The sequence below is a fragment of the Pipistrellus kuhlii genome, unplaced genomic scaffold (assembly GCF_014108245.1).
Source record: "Pipistrellus kuhlii isolate mPipKuh1 unplaced genomic scaffold, mPipKuh1.p scaffold_m20_p_2, whole genome shotgun sequence".
In the NCBI taxonomy this organism is placed as follows: Eukaryota; Metazoa; Chordata; class Mammalia; order Chiroptera; family Vespertilionidae; genus Pipistrellus; species Pipistrellus kuhlii.
This window is the reverse complement of record NW_023425515.1, coordinates 135,935,946-135,956,061: the sequence shown is the minus strand read 5'-3', so window position 1 is coordinate 135,956,061 and position 20,116 is coordinate 135,935,946. Positions and strand designations below refer to the sequence as shown.

The following is a 20,116-nucleotide window of genomic DNA, read 5'->3' as shown; positions in this document are numbered from 1 at the left end:
TTTTTGTCCGATCTCTTTTCCCACACACTCCACACCCTTTTCTCCTCCCCTCCTTCCCCACCCCCCTGGGGCAGTGGTCAGCAAACTCATTAGTCAACAGAGCCAAATATCAACAGTACAATGATTGAAATTTCTTTTGAGAGCCAAATTTTTTAAACTTAAACTTCTTCTAACGCTACTTCTTCAAAATAGACTTGCTCAGACTGTGGTATTTTGTGGAAGAGCCACATTCAAGGGGCCCAAGAGCTGCATGTGGCTTATGAGCTGAAGTTTGCCCACCAAGGCCCCCAGGAATTGTCAGTCATCTCCCTTTCTATGCCCCTGATTCTATTATAATATATTCATCAGTTTATTCTGTTCATCAGATTTATTTACTTGATATTTAGATTCACTTGTTGATAGATATGTATTTGTTGTTCATAATTTTTATCTTTACCTTTTTCTTCTTCCTCCTCTTCTTAAAAAATACCTTTCAGCATTTCATATAACACTGGTTTGGTGGTGGTGAACTCCTTAACCTTTTTCTTATCTGTGAAGCTCTTTATCTGACTTTCCATTCTGAATGATAACTTGGTTTTAGGTTCTTGCTACTTATCACTTTGAATATTTCTTGTTACTCCCATCTGGCCTGCATAGTTTCTGTTGAGAAATCAGCTGACAGTCGTATGGGTATTCCCTTGTAGGTAACTGTTTTTCTCTTGCTGCTTTTAATATTCTCTTTGTCTTTTGCTCTTGGCATTTTAATTATGATGTGTCTTGGTGTGGTGCTTTTTGGATTCCTTTTGTTTGGGGTTCTGTGCACTTTCCTGGACTTGCAAGTCGATTTCTTTTACCACGTGGGAGAAGTTTTCTGTCATTATTTCTTCAAATAGGTCTTCAGTATCTTGCTCTCTCTCTTCTGGCACCCCCATAATTTGGGTGTTGGCATGCTTGAAGTTGTCCCAGATGCTCCTTACACTATCTTCATATTTTTGGATTCTTTTTTTCTTTGATAGTTGAATGTTTTTTGCTTCTTTGTATTTTAAATCTTTGATTATTCTGGTCCTCTAGTCTGCTGGGTCTTGCTAAATTTATCGGCCTGAAAATTCTTGAAAAACCTTCTAACCATGGTTTTGAACTCTATATCCAGTCATTTGATTTCCTCCATTTCTTTCATTTGTGATGTTTCTTTGTCTCTGCATTTTGGTTGCTTCCCTGAGTTGATAAGAGTGGCTTTGTGTGCTAGGTATCCTATAGGCCCCAGTGGCTCAGCTTTTCCAGTTACTTGAGGTGGACACTCTTGATGCATCCCTTTGTGGGCTGTGTGCACAGTCTTATTGTAGTTAAGCCTTGATTGTTATTGGTATCACTGGGAGGAATTGACCTCCAGGCCAATTGGCTGAGGATCAGTTGTGTCTGTGCTGGGAGAACTTGTGCTGGAGACACCCTTATGAGACAAGACTATAAAACAAAACACCTGTCACCCTAAATCTAAGGGAAAGCTGGCTGAAAGGAAGCTCTACAACTAGACTAAAAGACTGAAAGAGAAAGAGAATTCAGGACACAAGCGATGAAAAACTGAGGTAGGGGGGCGCGGATGCGATATGGGCTGGTGGTGGATCCCAGTTGGCTGAGGGCATTGCTTTCTTCAACCTGAAGAGAGACAAGCTCCCGATCTCTCTGAAATCCATTTTCTGGGGGGAGGTTAGACTGTCTGCCATCAGATCGAAAAGTAAGGGTGGCTTGCTTGCAGAGTTTTGCACAAGAATATTTGTTTGCTGTGCTGTGGTGCGAGATGCGGGGAGACGGGAGATGCGGTCGGGGAGAAGTGGAGAGGCTTGGAGAGGCGGATGACGGGCAGCCATTGCTGTTGGCCACACCCCAGCCTAGTGACGCCCTGAGACTCTGCTCTGAGACTCTGCCCCACACAATCTACAAACAGAACTAAGCTCTAAGCAGCGGGTTTTGCAAATGAATGGCCCTCTCAGTTGCAGTTTAACCTAGCAAAGGAGGAGAGGACTGTGGTTCTTCCTGTAGCTTCTGCAGGGTCGCCTCAGACAGAGGCTGAACTACACTCCATTGGAGATCCAGAAGCCAGTGTTCCTAGTGCTCAGTTTTAACCCCTCACACCAAAAGTAACACATTCGGGAGATGGAATCAGTGAGCACCAAAGCCCCACTGAAACAAGGCGTGTCTTCAGCGCAACAGTTCTTCCTTTTTAGACACAGCAGGTCCTCACAGACAATTGGCCTGGAGTCAATTCCTCCCAGTATACCAACAGCAATCAAGACTTAATTACATCAAGACTATGAACTCAGCCCACAAAGGGATATAGCAAAATCGAACACCTCAGGTGATTGTGGAAGCTGAGCTACTGGCCCCTATAAGTCACTGACCACACAAAGCCACTGCATCAACACAGGAAGGCAACCAAAATGTGGAGACACAGAAGCATGTCACGAATGGGAGAGATGGAGGAAAGTAAACTACTGGACAACACAGAATTCAGAATCACATTTATAAGGTTACTCAAGAATCTTCTTAAAACTGCTGAGAAACCTGACGAGACGTCCAAGAAGCTTTGTGAAACCTTCAAGGACCTTAATGAGAATATAAAATAAAAAAAAATAAAAATGGAAAAGGACCAGCCAGAAATTAAGCATACACAGAATGAAATAAAGAATATATAGAAACTCAACTATAGATCAATGTGCCCCAAGAATCAAACCAAAGATCTGGAATATAAGGAAGCAAAAATCACCCAACTAGAGAGACAAAAGAAAGAAGAATCTAAAAGTGAGAGGATAGTGTAAGGAGCCTCCAGGATGGCTTAAAGCGTACCAACATCCGGATTTTTGGGGTGCCAGAAGAAGAGAGTGAGCAGGATATTGAAGGCCTATTGGAAGAAATAATGACAGAAAACTTTCCCTACCTGGTGAAAGAAATAGACCTACAAGTTCAGGAAGTGCACAGAACCCCAAACAAGAGGAATCCAAAGAGGACCACACCAAGACACATCATAATTAAATGCCCAGGGCAAAAGGCAAAGAGAAAATCTTACAAGCAGCAAGAAAAAAAACAGCTAGTTACCTATAAGGGAATACCCATATGACTGTCAGCTGATTTCTCAACAGAAACTATGCAGGCCAGATGGGAGTGGCAAGAAATATTCAAAATGATGAACAAGAAGACTACAATCAATATTACTCTACCCAGCAAAGCTATCATTCAGAATTGAAGGTCAGATAAAGAGCTTCACAGACAAGAAAAAGTTAAAGGAGTTCATCACCACCAAACCAGGATTACATGAAATGTTGAAGGGTATTCTTTAGGAAGAGGAAGAAGAAAAAGGTAAAGGTAAAAAATTATGAACCAAAAGACATCAAATACATACCTACCAACAAGTGAATCTAAAATCAATTGAATAAAAAATCTGAAGAACAAAATGGACTGGTGAATACAGTAGAATCAGGGACATAGAAAGGGATTGGACTAACACTTCTCAGGGGGAAGAGGGACTGAGGGGTGTGGGAAGAGATTGAACAAAAATCTTATGCCTATGGATGAAGACAGTGGCGGGGGTAAGGGCATGGGATGGGGTTGGGAATCAGATAGAAGGGAGCTATTTGGGCGGGAGGAGTGGAACACCTGTAATAATCTGAACAATAAAGACTTATTATTAAAAAAATTAGTACATATAAAGTAACTGTTTTACACATTTCCTTCCTATTGAAAAGTTTGAAACTTCCAAAACACAGTACAATTTAAAAACTTTTATTGTTAATAGCATGTTTCCATGTGTTTTTTGCAACTAATGGAAATATATTAGATGGAGATCAGAAAATAGAATAATTTAAGTGAACACAATGAAGACATAATTTATAAATGCACAAATTTAGTCAAACTTTGTTATATAATAAAAAGAAAAATCTGCTTCAATTGTTCCAAATAGTATTGAAAACAATCACATACACAAATGGAAAAAAGAACATTTTGTTTTAGTTATTTTAACTTGCACAGTGGTCCTCATTAAAAGAAAATGAAAAGTGCAGAAAAAATATTTCTCAAAAATCTTATCAAATTACTTGTAATAGGTTTTTGTAAAGATTTTTCTTTAGGAATGAAAATGTAAGTATCTTAAGAAAGTAGCGTGAATTATTAAGGTTAGATGTATGTTGGAAAACTGAGATTTTAGGTGGCTCAAACTCCGATGTTCCTGTGCATCAGAAGGGGATTCTGTTGTGTCTGTAAGTCAAACTAAGTAGGAAGAGATTTTTCTTGGTTCACTGACAGTTTTTCTCATTAGTGATTGGCTTTATTATCAACTAGAGGCCAGGTGCATAAAATTCATGCACGAATTAGGTCCCTAGGCCTGGTTGGTGATCAAAGCTCAAGCATCTGGAGAGGAAGGGAAGGTCCTAGCTGACCTTTAGGCCCTGGGCATCACTGGGGCCCCAGGCCCCAGTGTACCCCCCTCCACCTGAGTCATTGGGTTCCTGCTTGGCTCCCTCAGTGCCTGGGAGCTGAGCGGAGGGCCCACCCCCATCACCGTCGCTGGTTTCTATCTTCAGGGCAATCGAGGATCGGCCCCGCCTGCACCTGCCTTGGCTTGGTTCTGCTTGCTCATTTCCTCCACCATACCACTGCAGCCCACTCTCGTTGGGGCCCATCAGGTTTGGCAGCACTTCTACTGCTGCCCACTGCCAGCACCACGTCATCAATGCCTGCCATGTTCTGCACTGCCCTCTGGTGACCAGTGCACATCATAGCAAGAAGTTGAACTCCCGGTCAAAGGGACAATTTGCATATTAGGCTTTTATTACATAGGATTAGAAACAGCTTCATTCTGAAAATTTATTGCTAGATGGTTGGAAAGGACCATTAGACTGAAAATTTCTAGCACAAGTGCACTGAGAAACATCATTCCCAGCCTGAGACTCTATTATCAAATAGAGAAATGTTCTGTATTATAATTGGTCTTAAAACATAAAAAATGTGAAAACAGCAAATACCTCAAAAATGAAAAAAACAAAACCCATAAAATTCTGAAAAGTACATGATCAACATGATTTACTTTAGCTATCTAAAAGTATTCACAAAAGTTTATTTACAAAAGTGTCTTTTACATTGCATTTAAAAAGACATGTATCAGGTGTTAATAAGTCATTATAATAGTTTTATAAAGATTCATATCCTTTCAAATATTAGTCATTATTAAAAAACAAAAAAAGGCTGTAAACTGTCATTGCCTCGAAAGAGCACGTGATCTTAAGGGAAGAAACATCTCACTAGAGTTTCCAGTTTCTTCTTCTAGTTGCAAATCTGGGGGCAAAGGAGGAGCCCCAGGGTCCCCAGGTCTGGGAAGTGTAGTTGAAGAGAATGTAGGGTTTTCAGTTTTGCCTACTTCTAGGACAGGCAAATTCAGAGATGAATTAGTAGAAAAAAAGGGGGCTGTGCTGGATTCTCCTTCCGGATGGTACATAGTGGACGCTCTCCGTTTTTCAGAGAAATAACTCTCATCTGAATTTGATCTAGAGAGGTTGTTTGTGGCTCCATCTGGAAAAGGTTCACAGTTGCTACATTTTAGTCCTACAATAAAATTATTCAGATGTTAATAAGAAGTAACAAGAAAATTGAGTTCAATTCCAAAGATTACAAACTAGTTACCACACAAAATTTAAATAACAATTTATAAATTCTGTCATAATTCATTTCACATTTCATTTGCTTTTCCCAACAACTATGAAGTTTGTCCAATTATTTACATTTTCTAGTTAAGGAAATAGTCTCAAGGAAGCTAAATAACATGCTATAAACTCACTCTGTATACTTATATCCTTAACTATTGGAAGACCTGGGAAAAATAAAATAGCCCTTAAAAATTTTCATAAAATAAGAAATGGCTTTTAGCCCTGGGTTGGTTTGGCTTGGTGGATAGAGCGTCGGCATGCAGACTAAAGGGTCCCAGGTTCGATTCAGGTAAAGGGCACATGCCCAGGTTGTAGGCTCAGTCCCCAGTAGGGGGCGTGCAGGAGGCAGCCAATTGATTTTCTCTCATTATTGATATTTTTTTCTCTCTCTTCCTTTCTCTTTGAAATTATATATATATATATATATATATATATATATATATATATATATTACTTGTGAAAGTTATATATATACATATATATATATATATAGTGAAAGCCATTCATATATATATATATATATATATATATATATATATATATATATGAATGGCTTTCACAAGTAATATTCTTTAACATACTGGCACAAGAAACATTTTCTAATAAAAACAAAATTTAAACAGGGTATATCTAAAATTCTTTGAGTTAATGAATCTTAATTACTGAGTCTTGAATCATAGGGTGTTAGAAGTGGAAGGGATTTTAGAGGTCATCTGGGAGAGTCTATCTATATTGAGTCTCTCACTATTAAAGATGGGCAAACAGGGGCCCAGAAACAGTGAAGTCATGCCCAGCATTCCAGGACTACTTCATGGGAAAGACAGAACTAGATCCCAGGTTTCCTCTTCACATTAAATAATGTCCAGGTTTTCAACCAATCAATTTACTTAAGTGATGGCAGTTGTTCTGATCAAAGAATTTTTACCATATCGAAAGGGTATAGCCAACAATTAGCCTCAATATAGAAAGAATAAACATAAACACAATTTATTTTTCTGTTAGGCTTAGCAAAAATATTCAACCCATAACTATCTATGGACACAGAACCTTCCGAGTTGACAAATGCTATATAAAACCTGCAGAGTCTATAAAGCACATTTATATATCATTTTTTCCCCACTAGTCTTCCAACTTCACAATATAGTCAGTATTTCTGTTCCATGCTATAGAAACTATTTTCTTAAATATGGCTCACAAGGGAAAATTTCCATTGTGTTCCAGCATGCACTTACAGACAGTGAGCTCCTTAAGGGCAGAGCCCTAAATTACTCATTTCTGTATTCCCAGTGCCTACAGCAGCTGGAGTAGAGCTACATCATATTCACATTTAACGTAATTGCACTAGAAAGAGAGATGGAGAATGAGATGGGGTTTAGAGCAAGAGGTGGATTTAAATTGTACAGGCAATTCTACTGAACATTCCAATCAGTGAGTGTGTACGCTCTGGGTTAGGGTGAAACAGGAAACATGGATTTGCTACTCCTTCATTCACCTCAGTTCCCATGCCTCTCTCATTTTGCCAAACAGTATAATTCTAGTGTTTAAAGTTATGTATAATTTATACAACATGATTCTTATAAACACAGCCAACTACTTCATCTTGTGATCAACTGGTAGGAGAAAAACTGAGTTGGACTTATCAAAATACTTTGCTTGTATACTATTCTTTATGTGTTAAGTGCATTTTAAGGAGTTATTTTTGACGAGATTAATCTGCCATTCTGCTTTCTTTAGAAACAAACCCCTGTGTACACTGGAATTTTATTATAGTTACATTTTCTATAAATAAAATTGTTAACTGAATATAAATACAGAACATTAAGTAATATTCCATTTTTCCAGTACAAGGATATCCTTCTATATATATGGTTAAAAATGCAAATGAATGTAATTCTGAAGATTAAACTTTCCAATGCAAAGTTATCATTTCTGTAGTTTTTGTTTTTGTATTTTACTTTTTAAAGCATTGTTACATTTAAATGAACTCTTGGATACCTAAGATATTTACCTTTCAGATGTTCTAGTTTTATATTTCGAAGTTTTAGTACTTCATCTGTAATCTTCTGTATCAGAAAGTTCTGTGTTTTTTCTCGCCGAATAGATTCAACAAGGGTATCTAGTCCTTTGGGGTTTTCTTGTAAGTAGTCTAACAATTTTCCAGCCCTTTTTCTACTTGATGTTCGGCAAGAAATTTCTTCAGTGTCTTCTCTACTGAGTATTTTTTTTGCACGCAGATGATCAAAATGTCTCTCAGCTATGATTTTTTCACACAGATATACACGCAAATTTTCTAAAGCCTGAAAGACATAAAATGTGCTTCAATGTTATTTATTTATTTATTTATTTATTTATTTATTATTTATTTATTTATTTATTTATTTTAAGATCTAAGGAAACCACGTAGGAATCCTGAAGTTGGAGGTTCAGGCTTACTAAAATACATGCTATTAAAATGAAGGTCAAGTAGATAAAAGCAAGTCCTAGATGAGACATTCCTTACAGCCTCTGTCCTCCTCTGATCTCATTTTCACATCTATAAACCAAGACCAGGGCATTGTGAGGAGAGGTTATGGTAATCCACAGGGTCTGGGCCCGTGGAAATAGAGAAGTCTGCTGAAGGCAACCTTTGGGGCTAAAGATGAGAGCAGAGGTTTCCATACATTTCAGTTACCATTAACAAAGAATCCAGAATTAGTCAGGGCCAGAGAGGGTAACTTAAGGTCTCAAAGCTTTTAATCTCTTCATGTTTGTTAATTTTCCATCTTCCTTGAGTAAAACCATTATTAAAACACACACACACAAAACAAAACAAAACAAAACAAAAAAAACCCACAAAAAAACCTCACTAAACTAAAAGGACCCATAATGTGTATCTTTGGAGTCAGCTGGAAAGACTAGTGAGTCAGTCAGTAGAAGGGAGGAAGAAAGATGTGGATAAAGGAGGAGAGAGGAGAAACCTAACCTAAAGGAATAGTGAATGTTGAAAGAAATTAAAAGAAATCACAGAAAACAGGTCTAGACCTGAGAAGCAGCTAAGGGGGCTTAATTGGCAGAACAATGACCTGGGTCCGAATAAACAGCATCAATAGTCCAAAGCCAGTGATGTACTCTAGCTCCTCCACTTACTACATGATCATGGGTAAGTAACACCTCTGTGCCTCAGTTTCCTCATCTAAGTGTTATGAGGAATAAGTACATGTAGAGTTCTTAGAGAAGTTAATGGTCAATAAACGTTACTGATGGTAACAATGATAACTAATTTGACTTACATTTATAATGATGATCAAAAAGCAACGGAAGATTTTAGAAATACCCTAGTATATAGTGGCAGAAAAGTACAGTAGGTGAAGGGTTCCTATAGTTCTCAATCCACTGAACCACAATATTCACTTATTTATTCACACAACCAACATCCATATATCTAAATACTAATATACCAAGTGCTGAGCATGCAAAGATCAACAAGACTTGAATCCTACATGCAAAGGGCATATGGTCTAGTTGGAGAGTACGTATCACATGCAAGCCAATAATTAAAAGACAATGTGATATGATCCAGAAATTAAAAGACTGGGGAAGCAGAGTAAGCAATTCATTCTACCTACAAAATCTGGGAAATTTACAGAGGCTACACTTTTGCTAGAGGCAAGGTGCACAGTGGGAAAATACCAAAAAGTCTGGGGTAATTGGAACACAGACTGCATGTGACAGGATAGTGAGGAATATAATAGGAAGGAAAACTGGGTTTAAATCACGGAAGAATTTAAAAAAATATATGTTTTTACTGATTTTAGAGAGAGAGGAAGAGATAGAAACATTGATGCTTCAACATCCATTGGCTGCCCTCAGCACACCCCCTCTGGGGATCGGGCCCACAACCTGGGCATGTGCCCTGACAGAATTGAAACAGTGACCTCTTGGTGTGCGAGTCAACAACCGACCAGGCAAAAAGAATTTTTATAACATGTTGAGGAACACACATTTCCCTGTAGCCAAAAGAGTCATCTAAGGTTTATAAATAAGAAACAATAAGAACATTTTTGCAGAGAACTGGGAGAAGCAAAAACTAGGGTTAGAGTAGACCAATTAGAACATTGCTGTAGTATCCTACCTAATAAAATAGTATGCAAATTAACCTTACTCACTACACCCTTAAGCCACACCCACCAGCCAATCAGAGCAAGTATGCAAATAAACCCAACCAAAATGGCTACAGCCACAGAGAGCAGAAGGGAGGCTTGGATTTCCCAGGCCAAGCTTTCCGCCTGCCCTAGCTGGCCTAAGCCTCCACTCAAGGCTACAGTTTCAATTATAGAAGGTAAACAAGTCCAAACAGAAATGGCAGCAGCACAGAGCTGGAAAGAGCGGGAGCTAGGGTTGCCCCCAGCAATGGAAGAAGCAAAGCTTTCTGCACACCCTGGCCAGCCCAGGCCTCTGCTTAAGGCTACAAAGTTTCAATTATAGAAGACACATAAACCCAACAGAAATGGCTGCTGACCAGGCCATGGAGTGAGCAGGAGGCTCGGCTCTGCTCCAGGCTACAAAGTTTCAATTGTAAAAGGTAAATAAATTCCAGATACCAGGGCCTCTGCTTGGGTCACCAGGGGGGCATGGCTGGCCTGCAAACCACCACAGGCCCCTCACTCAGGCTGCCTCACTCTCCAAGGGAACCCCATCCTGATCTGGGACACCCTTTAGGGTAAACCAGGTGGCCCCCACCTGTGCACCAGGCCTCTATCCTATCTAATAAAAGAGTAATATGCAGATTGACTATCACTCCAACACACAATATGGCTGCCCCCATGAGGTCAAAGATCCTACTCCCATGTGGACACAAGATGGCCACCACAAGATGGCCAGCAGGGGAGGGCAGTTGGGAGGGCGATCAACCCTGCAGGGGAGGGCAGTTAGGGGTGACTAGGCCGGCAGAGGAGGGAAGTTGGGGGCAAACAGGCTGGCAGGGGAGCAGTTAGACATCAATAAGTCTGGCAGGGGAGTGGTTAGGGGGTGATCAGGCTGGCAGGCAGAAGTGGTTAGGGGCAATCAGGAAGACAGGCAGGTGAGCAGTTGGGAGCCAGCAGTCCTGGATTGTGAGAGGGATGCCCGACTGCCTGTTTAGGATCAGACCTCGAGGGGTCCCACATTGGAAAGGATGCAGGTTGGGCTGAGAGACACCCCCCCATTCTGTGCACAAATTTTGTGCACCAGGCCTCTAGTATTACAAGAGACAGACTAGATATAAAAGATGAACCCCTTGAAAAACCTCATCGGTTATTATTTCTCCCACCTATATAATATGATGATGATTCCCATATTTTTGTATGTGATCAAGACTTTCTCCACTTAGACATCCCAAAGGAACTTCAAATTCAACACCATAAATCAGATTTATCTACACCTTTTGAGGTTCTCATACATCCACCCACACAATCATGCTATAAAACCTACAATTTGACTTCTCCTTCTCTGTCACTCACTTGCTTCATCTGATCATTCACCCTCCAAGATCTGCCACCCTATCCTTTATGTTGATCTAATTTTCCCCTTCACTTCATCTCTATTTCAGGTCCTTATATTATATGTTGCATGGACTATTAACAATGGACACTTAGCTATACTTCCTACTTTTCTCCTCCCTCTCAAATCTCCTTCACACACCTATCTGATCTTCCAATTTTTCACAAAAAAAAAAGGAAATCTGGAGTGTTATATAGAGTCTAATATTGAAATGTCACCAGTTAATTTTTTTTTAACAATTTAAAACATTGTGTTCCACACTTGACTTAAAAGGATCAACTTCCTCAACACTGGCAGAAGAATAGGTCTCAGACTAACCTCAGTTCAAATTTTGAGAACTGGGGCAAGTTACTTAACCTCTCTAAACTTCCTGTGCCCTATTGATAAAATAATAATACTTTAGAGGACTGTTAGGAGGACTAAATGAGACAGTGCATATAAAGACTTGACAGTCTATGATAGGGTTGTGCACAATAAATAATTACTTGATAATGTCAGACAGGGCACTTCACAGTATGGATCCTACCTACCTCTCCAGTTTAATCTATCACTGGATTAAACTTTATAGGTATCACCTAAAGTCCTGGTACTTTATGTGGTACCTATAACTGCTTGTTCAGAACTCTACATCTCTTTATGTTTTACTTTTATCTTGTTTTCTCTTCTCTATACCCCAAGTCGCTATTCATCCTTTAAGATCCAGGATAGTGGTCATCTCCTTCAGAAAGCTTTACCTAAACTCCCCAGAGTAAGTTAGGCATCCCTCTCCTCTGTCCTTGTGGTACCCTATACATACATTTCACTTCCCTATACACCAAGACTCCACTTTTCATCTCCCAATTCATCCCGGCATTTCCATTCTGTCCCACCACTCTTCTCAAAGTCACCAATGCCCTCCTTAATGCTAAATCTGATACTTTCCAATCATCTCACTTCTCAGCAACACAAACACAGTTGACCACTACTTCCTTGAAATACCTTTTTGTCTCATGTTACCACACTCTCCTGGCTTTCTTCCCATCTCTGTGGCTGTAACTTCTCACTTTTCAAAATTCTTCTATGATTTATCTCTTCCCTTTTAGCTCTCAACTTCCTAGGTGAACACATTCAATCTCATACTTATGTTTCCAGGTCAGATCTCTTCTCTTCTAATCTCCAGACTTGTTGGTTAAGTTGCTAATTTGACATTTCCACTTACTAATCTGATTCTACTCTCAACTCCTACATTCAATCCATTGCAAGGTCTATCATTTCTATTTCAAAAATGCACCTGGAATTCTCTTGCTCTATCCATTTCCACTGCCTTCAACTTGATCTAAATCACCATCATCTCTTAACTGTTTAAATTCTGAAAGTCTCTTCATTAGTTTCCTTCTTTTCACTTTTGCTCTCCTCAGTCCGTACAATAGACAGAGGGATCTTTTATTTATTTATTTTTATTTATTTATTTATTTATTTAAATATATTTTATTGATTTTATACAGAGAGTAAGGGAGAGAGATAGAGAGTTAGAAACATCAATGAGAGAGTCATCGATCAGCTGCCTCTTGCACACCCCCTACTGGGGATATGCCTGCAACCAAGGTACATGCCCTTGACCGGAATCGAACCCGGGACCCTTCAGTCTCCAAGCCGACGTTCTATCCATTGAGCCAAACCGGTCCCGGCGGCAGAGGGATCTTTTAAAATATAACATTAGTTCCTCAAGTAACAACTGCATTTGTGGAAAAAAATCTGTAAGATACTTAATAATATGGCTCTAGTCCACTTTCCTAACTTTGCCTCAGGGAACCCTCTGTCTTTTTCCATTTTCCCCAAGTCATAAGATCTTTGCAAATTCTACTCTGCCTAGAATTTTCTTCCCTGAGTCCTGTCATATCCTTCAGGAACCACTTTAAATGTAACCTTCCCTGACCATCCTACCTCGAGGAGATGACCCCTATTATTGTCTCAACATCTGTCTGTCTCCTTAATACTAGTAGTACTTAACATAATTTATAATTATATACTTATTTGTTTTCAACCCTAATGACCTACATGTTTGAAGGAGGCAAGAACCAGATATGTTTTGTTAGACTCTGTGTACCCTGAACGCAGCAGAGTGATAAGTGAATGGTGTTTTGGATGAATGTGTTAAATAATTTAAAATTATCATTTTATGTCTATCTCCCTTCTCCTAAGAAAACAAGCTCTTTTCAAAGTAGGATTGAAAGTTAGTTTTAAAAATTTGAACTGGTTTATTCAACTACAATATCATCCTCATAGCAGCATGTAATCCATATTAATAAAATGGAACTAAATTCAACCAAAAAGATGATGTAAACTAGATGGGGCAGAAGGGAAGGAGGAGTGTAGGGAAGAAGTGGGAGTTTCCAGGAGGATGGATGGTGGTATACTATTCATCAAGGCAGAGAACACAAAAGGAACAACAAGCAGCTTTGGGGGAGGAATGATGAAAAGTTCAATTTTAGACAAGGGGAGGAATCTGCAGGTTATAAAAGTTCATTTCCAGCAGATATTTGGAAATATGTGCCTATAGTTGAGAGAAAAGGTCATAAACCATTTTGGGAAAATATCATGACAAAATTTTTTTTAAAAAATGTGTATATACTTTTCTTTCATGATTCCCCAAGGTTATGAATTTCTCATATGGCTGTAAAGTGAAATCATGGAAATGGATAGTATCAATGAACTCATAGAAAAAAATAAGGCCTGGAAGCCACTCTTCACATCTGTGTTTGTATACAGATTTTATGTCCTTCCACTTGTAATATCCATTGCCTGTTTTATCAACTTCTTCCAGGTCCAAGAATGAAAATAATCTCCCTTAGAGACTGTTGTAAAAATTCAACGGGAACATTGTAAATTGTGTGAAACAACATCTGGAACATAGCAAAGCCTAGCTCTCTTGAGTTCATGGTTTTACTGGCACACATCTTGAATAAGACAGCACCAATTTATTATTATATATTAACTATCAATGTCCCAATCTTATCTCAACTAGAATGTAAAGCAGGGGCCTGTTATTTTTTTGTATCTGTCCAGGCTAAAGGATAGTACTTTCCACACAGTAAGTGTTCCATACCACCAGCTAAATGGCAGAAGTCCAAGTTATGTCCCATTTCCTCCTGCTAATTGAACCCAACCATAATCGTGAGTACAATATTATAATGAACTTTACAGGAGAGAGAAAAGGAGATTTAAAGTAGATGAACACCTAAAAAGCTGTTGTCCTGTCCAGTTCACAAATATGACTTTGTAAGTTTTGTGCGGTTAAGCCAGAGCACACTTTACGTTGAGTTTCTGTTTTTAATATGAAATTGATATAAAACTATGTTAGTGGCAGGTCCTCATACAGGTCTCAATTGGCAAGACAACTTAAAGGCACAGGAAAAAGGAGACACATGTCCTATCTCAACAAATTCATTGTTTACGCATACATAGTACGATTTTTCTGCAGCATCCAAGCAGAACAAAACTTAACTACCAAATATTTTCAACGTTGGCTGGTAAATTTAATTGTCGGGCTACAGGTACTCATCCCCCTCCCCTCAATTTACATATGTGGGCGTTTGCTTACGAGGGGGAATTCCAGGTCCTGCTTTCAGCTGTTGAGCTTCTTCCCCCAGCCCCCTTTGCAAAAAGAGTTTCACATATTTGCTCCAACTGCTGCTGGGGATCCTTGTATCTGGTGCAGCCTTTGCAGCAGGTGGAGCCAGCCAGCAGCCTGGGGAGTCTGACTCAGGATGAGCCAGAGCCGCGGGTCCCTAACGCGGCTCCCAGGCGCGGGGGGCGGGATCGCCAGGGGGCCGGAGAGGAGGGGGCACGAAGCGGACCGCGAAGAAGCAAGCGCTCCACTGCATCAAGTTCCAGACGCCCGAGCTCTGATTTCAGCGATTCAAAACGTAGATTAACAGCTGGCCGGGGAGGGGGGTCACTTCGATTGAAGCTCCCCGCGGCCCGGCCCGCTCCTCCCACCCGCAGGCTCCTCCTCCGACCCCCGACTCCGACTCTCCGGGTTTCCGCTTTCCGTGCCCGCCGAGCGGCAGCCCGCCCCCGCCCGCCCCCAGCCCGCGGGGCGCCAGAGGGCGGGATGGAGCTACTCACGTCCTTCTTCACTTCAGTCAGGTCCTCCTCCGTGAGGGACAGCGCGGTGGGCTCCATGGCGGAGGCGGGGAGGCGCTTCTTCCGGGTCCGGGAGCTCCGGCGGCGGGCGGCCCCACCTAAACTGGGGGCTCCGGCCTCGGGAGGAGGGGCGAGGAGCGGAGGCGGAGCGGAGCGGGAGGAAGAGCGCTGCCCCTTGGGAAACAGAAGGGCTCGGGGTCGAGCCGGAGCGCTTCCTGCCTCGCCTCGAGGGTGACAGCGACGCAGACCGAAGTGTCCGACGAGACGTGGCCCTTGGAACCCCGCTGCTTCCCTCTTCCCTCTCCCGGAGGCTCCGGCGCAGGTGCCTTCCCTCGAGGAGGCGGGGCCGCAGCCAGAGCCCGCCCCCCTCTCTGCGGCAGCCAATGAGAGCCAGCCCGCGGGCCTATCCTGTTCCGCCCCCCGCTTTTCCGGAGCCTTTCGGGAGTGGCCCCGCCCCCAGCAGTAGGTCATTTGCATGTGGCCGCGGGTGGGCCTCCCGGAAAGGAATCGTTTCCGTGGGTGGGAGCCGCCGTGGCCGTGGCCGCGCCGCCCGCGGGCGCTCCCCGCCTGCGCTGACGTCTCCCCGGCGGAGTCTCCTCCCGGCTGGCTCCTCGGCGCCCTTGGGTGACTCCCCCTTTCCCAGGCCCTGCCCTGCGATTTCCGGTGGCTGTGTTTACCCACTCAAGTTTTTAATTTATAGGATCACACGCCCTAACTACAATACTAAAAGGGCAAAAGCACCTACAATCCCACCGCTTTAACACATAATTTAACGTTCCTATGCTTTTTTGGTTACTGCTTATTACACATAGATTTCCTTTTTTTCATCTTGTGAAAAAGGACGTCCTCAATAGGGCTTGCAATGAGAAGTAAATATAAATGTTAAATGTCTTAGAGGTACTCGGCGTACAGCCTGCACTCAATTTATATTTTGTTATTTGTATTACTCAAACATTATGAATATGTCTTGCGCATCTTATTCTGTAAGAGTTCTCCCATGTTATTGCGGGGGACTGGGGAATAGACTGCTGTTCCCACCCTGGTCTTCTAATAGAGGAGTATACAAAGCAACATGGGTGATGCAGGTGAGAGCCTTGGGCCCAGCCATTGTTTGGACAATATGCTAAGTAAGAATTAGAAGAGGGAGTTAGAAGCTCCAGGTGTAGATAAAAATGACAAGAAAACTAAAGACAAATGCAGGGACCCCTGTTATTTAAGGGACGAGAAAGCAAAAGGACCAGAAAAGAAAAATATCCCCACAGCCACACCAATGTAGTTTTGATCACAACACAGGGATTCTGCTTTTAGCATTAACATTATGTCATAGGTCTTTTTCCACATTGATACACAGTATTTTTCCTGATTGCTTAATCTTCCATTATCCTAGTATTACCCAATTTGCTTAACTATTTGTTCTTTCATTTCACAAATATCTATTGAATGTCAACTAAGTGCCAGACACTGTTCTAGGTATTTGAGGAAATCTCATGTGAACAAAATAGGTACATTTCTCTTTCCTCTTGAAGTTTAAATTTTAGAATATGTATGTTTGGGGCAGGCAGATAGACATTTGAAAAGTGTTATGTAAATTATTTATTATGTTAGAAGATGATAGACACTAAGAAACTATAAACCAGGGAAGAAGGATGAGGCTTGATGGAGTAGTAAAACTTAAAATACGGTGGTTAATGAAGATCTCTCTGAAAAGGGGAAGTTTGAGTTACCACTTGACAGAAGGGAGGGAATGAGCCATGTGGACATAGAGAGAAAGAGAACAGCCAATGAAAAGGATTGTGAGACTGGGAAGGATATGAGGTCCTTGTGTGCCATTGTACATTTACTCTGACATTGTTCTGAGTCATAGGGGTTCACTGAGCCAGATGGGAAGCCGCTGGAGGGTTCTAAGACCAGGAGAGGCATGATCCGATTTAAGATTTGAAAAGGAGCACTTTCACCCTGGCTTTGAAGGGAAGGAAGGTGGAATAGGGAAGACCAAGTTAGGGAGCTATTTCCATAACTCGGCCCCCAGGATGTGGTAGTTCAGAACAGGTTAGTAGTAGTAAGGGTGAAGAGAAGTGGGGAAATGATTCATTTCCTTTTACAAAGATTGCTGTGGCTGCTCAGTATAGAGTAGTAGACTGTAGGTGGAAGGGAGGAAACGGAGAGACCAGCTGGAGGCTACCACAGTGAGCCAGGCAAAGGGGATGGTGGTGTGACTAGGGTGAGAGCAGTGGTGAACAGTCCTCCATGGTTACTTTGTTATTCCCAGTTATAAGACATTTGGCCCCCAAATTTTTTTCACCTACATATTCCCCATCCTTAAAAAAAAAAAAAAAAATTAAAAAAAATATACATATTGATTTCAGAGAGAGGAAGGGAGAGAGAGATAGAAATATCGATGATCAGAGAGAATCACTGGTCAGCTGCCTCCTGCATGCTCCCTGCTGGGTGGGGATTGAGCCCACAACCTAGGCATGGGCCTTTGACTAGAATCAAATCTGGGACCCTTTGGTCTTCAGGCCAACGCTCTATCCATTGAGCCAAACCAGCTAGGGCTCCCAATCCTTTTTTATTTTTTATTGTCACTTCCTTTTCATAAACTCCCAAGAGCAGCAGTATTGACCACAAAGAAATGATTATTATTTTTTGTCTTTTCATATGTATTTCCATTCAGAGAATTGGCTTCCCTTCAGAGACCTAGCCCATGTGTGGAAATGAACTGTGTTTTGCTAGAACTATACCAGCTCTGCTGATGGAGGAAGGGATTCAGAACCCATCCAAGGAAAGTGATTTGAACGATGCCAATTTGACACATCATTTTGGTCCCGCCATTGTAATGTTGCTGTTCAACTACAGTTCTATTTCAATGAAACGTTTCAAATACACTAAACTGTAAAGAATAATAATATTCCAAACACCCTACACTCATTGCCAAGATTTAACAAGTACGGATATTGCACCACTTTTGCTTCTGCTATGGCTTTTGACATTCAAATGTTAGTGCCAGACAGCCCCGTTTCTTGAGTCTTCTTTCAATGCTTATTATACATTTGACTTTCCTGTTCGTTGACCACGATTTTATTTCTGACACCTCCAACCTTCTTCCCTCTTCAACAGTCATTCTGTTATTCATTTATTCAACTAAAAAGTTGTATCTGCTGTATGTCTGAGATGGGAGTTATGGAATGAGGTGCAGCTGAGCAAGGAGCTTAGGAATTTTTAACAGCTGAAAGTTTAATAGTTTGTTTTTGAGCCCATGCCTCATTGTTCCCAATTGGTGGGTCACATGGTAACTCTATTTTTAACCTTTTGAGGTGAAATGATAGTTCTAAAAACTTCCCAGTTCATCCTAATGAGATCATTAGAATTACATGGCTGAGAACTATTGACACCAACAAAATGGTAAGACACAGATGAACACACTCTTAACATTGTCAAGGGAGACATTTCATAACCCTTGGGGATTCTTGTGGAATAGTGAGGTTGGTTCATAGAGAGTTTTCCACCTGCACCCAAGATACTAGTGACTTCTATCAACATGCAAGGAAATGTGCCTTATTGCCCTGCTCTTAATTCTATTTGATTCAACATGTATGCTCATGACTTTATGGAATGAATATCTGGAGCTAGAATTAAATTTTTTTTTTCTCTAACTGTGCAATTTTTTTTTCTAATGAAATCCTCCATGGAAGCTAAAAGATAAAACGGATAAAGATGGAGCTGCTCTAGGGACCATTAAGAAGAGAGTGGAAGGCCCTGCCTGCTGGGCTCTTAGATGCTTCCTCTCTCACTCACCTACCTTCCCACCCACCCGGTCCCACCACTCTCAGCCCTTGCACACGATATTCAAGCGCTTGAGAGAGCATTGTTTGAAAATCCATAATACAGAAGGTACTTTTATAACTAACTTGTGGATAACCTAAAACTAAGAACATAAAATACTTTTCATGGCAGACTGAGGGCCAAGATGAACTCTAACAGGATCAGTATAAAGTAAACCAAACCAAACCCAAACTGAACTTCTCTGGAATGGGTTTTATTGAGAATGAAAACATTTCCTTTCCTGCAAGGTATTCAAGCATATCCCAGACAACTTTTTCTAGAAAGAAGCCATAGAAGAGGATTAAAAAAAATCATAAGATCAGGTAGTTGTCCTAAGTGATTGTGATAGTGGCCACAACCTTAAGCCTTTGGAAAACCATGTTCATAGGGCCAGAGCTCCTTGTATCCGGAGGATCTCTGCCAGCCAGGGGGAGGGGTTTGGCTCACGGGATAGGAAGTCGTTGTTTCTCGCCTTTATCTTTCTCCTGATTTTCCTCATTCAGCTCCACTGGGGTTTTGCCTTGAAAAGAGCTGGCAATGGGGCTTATCAGAGCTACCATTTTTATTGTTTAATTTTTAATCTATTATTATTTCATTAGATTGTAACGTTCGTAAGGCCAGCATTTTATCTGCTTTTTCAGTGGTGCTCCTAGAAGAGTGTCTCAGCGCATATAATAGGTGTTAGGAAGGGAATGACTATGTCTCCTCAAAATTCATGAGATAAAATCCTAACCCTCGATGTGATGGGATTGGGAGGTGATTAGTCAAGAGGACAAAGTCCTCATGAATAGGATGGGTGCCCTTTTCCTACCGTGTGAATTTATACAGCAGCCAGCAGTCTGCCACCTGGAGGAGGGCCCTCACCAGATCCAGACCAGGCTGGCACCCTGATCATTGACTTGTACAGCTTCTAGAACTGTGAGCAATGAAATTCTGTGGTAATTTGTTATAGTAGCCTGAGTGGACTAAGACATTCCATGTAC

The 20,116-nt window shown here is 41.2% G+C and overlaps 1 protein-coding gene across 2 annotated transcripts; it reads right to left on the bottom strand.

Moving 5' to 3' along the window:
* Window positions 1–3,737: 3,737 nt before the first annotated feature.
* BCL10 (BCL10 immune signaling adaptor) lies at window positions 3,738–15,651 on the bottom strand. Of its 2 annotated transcripts, XM_036444612.2 has the most exons (4): window positions 15,294–15,651; window positions 8,103–8,202; window positions 7,678–7,966; window positions 3,738–5,568 (listed from the first exon to the last, which is right to left on the bottom strand). In XM_036444612.2, the coding sequence occupies exons 2-4, from the start codon at window positions 8,160–8,162 to the stop codon at window positions 5,222–5,224; spliced, it is 696 nt and encodes a 231-aa protein (XP_036300505.1). In that variant the 5' UTR covers window positions 8,163–8,202; window positions 15,294–15,651; the 3' UTR covers window positions 3,738–5,221. The 2 variants fall into 2 exon arrangements, with proteins under 2 accessions (XP_036300505.1, XP_036300503.1); XM_036444610.2 differs by lacking the exon at window positions 8,103–8,202 and having other exon boundaries at window positions 15,294–15,647.
* Window positions 15,652–20,116: the final 4,465 nt, after the last annotated feature.

Bases quoted from the DNA above. Each gene is read 5' to 3' on its own strand.
- BCL10 (XM_036444612.2), bottom strand. From the start codon at position 8,162: ATGTCTCATCTAGGACTTGCTTTTATCTACTTGACCTTCATTTTAATA. The intron at 7,967-8,102 runs GTAAGCCTGAAC...TATGTCTTTCAG, and splicing joins TTTTAATAGCATGTATTTTA to GCTTTAGAAAATTTGCGTGT. The intron at 5,569-7,677 runs GTAAATATCTTA...ATTTTATTGTAG, and splicing joins AAAACTAGAACATCTGAAAG to GACTAAAATGTAGCAACTGT.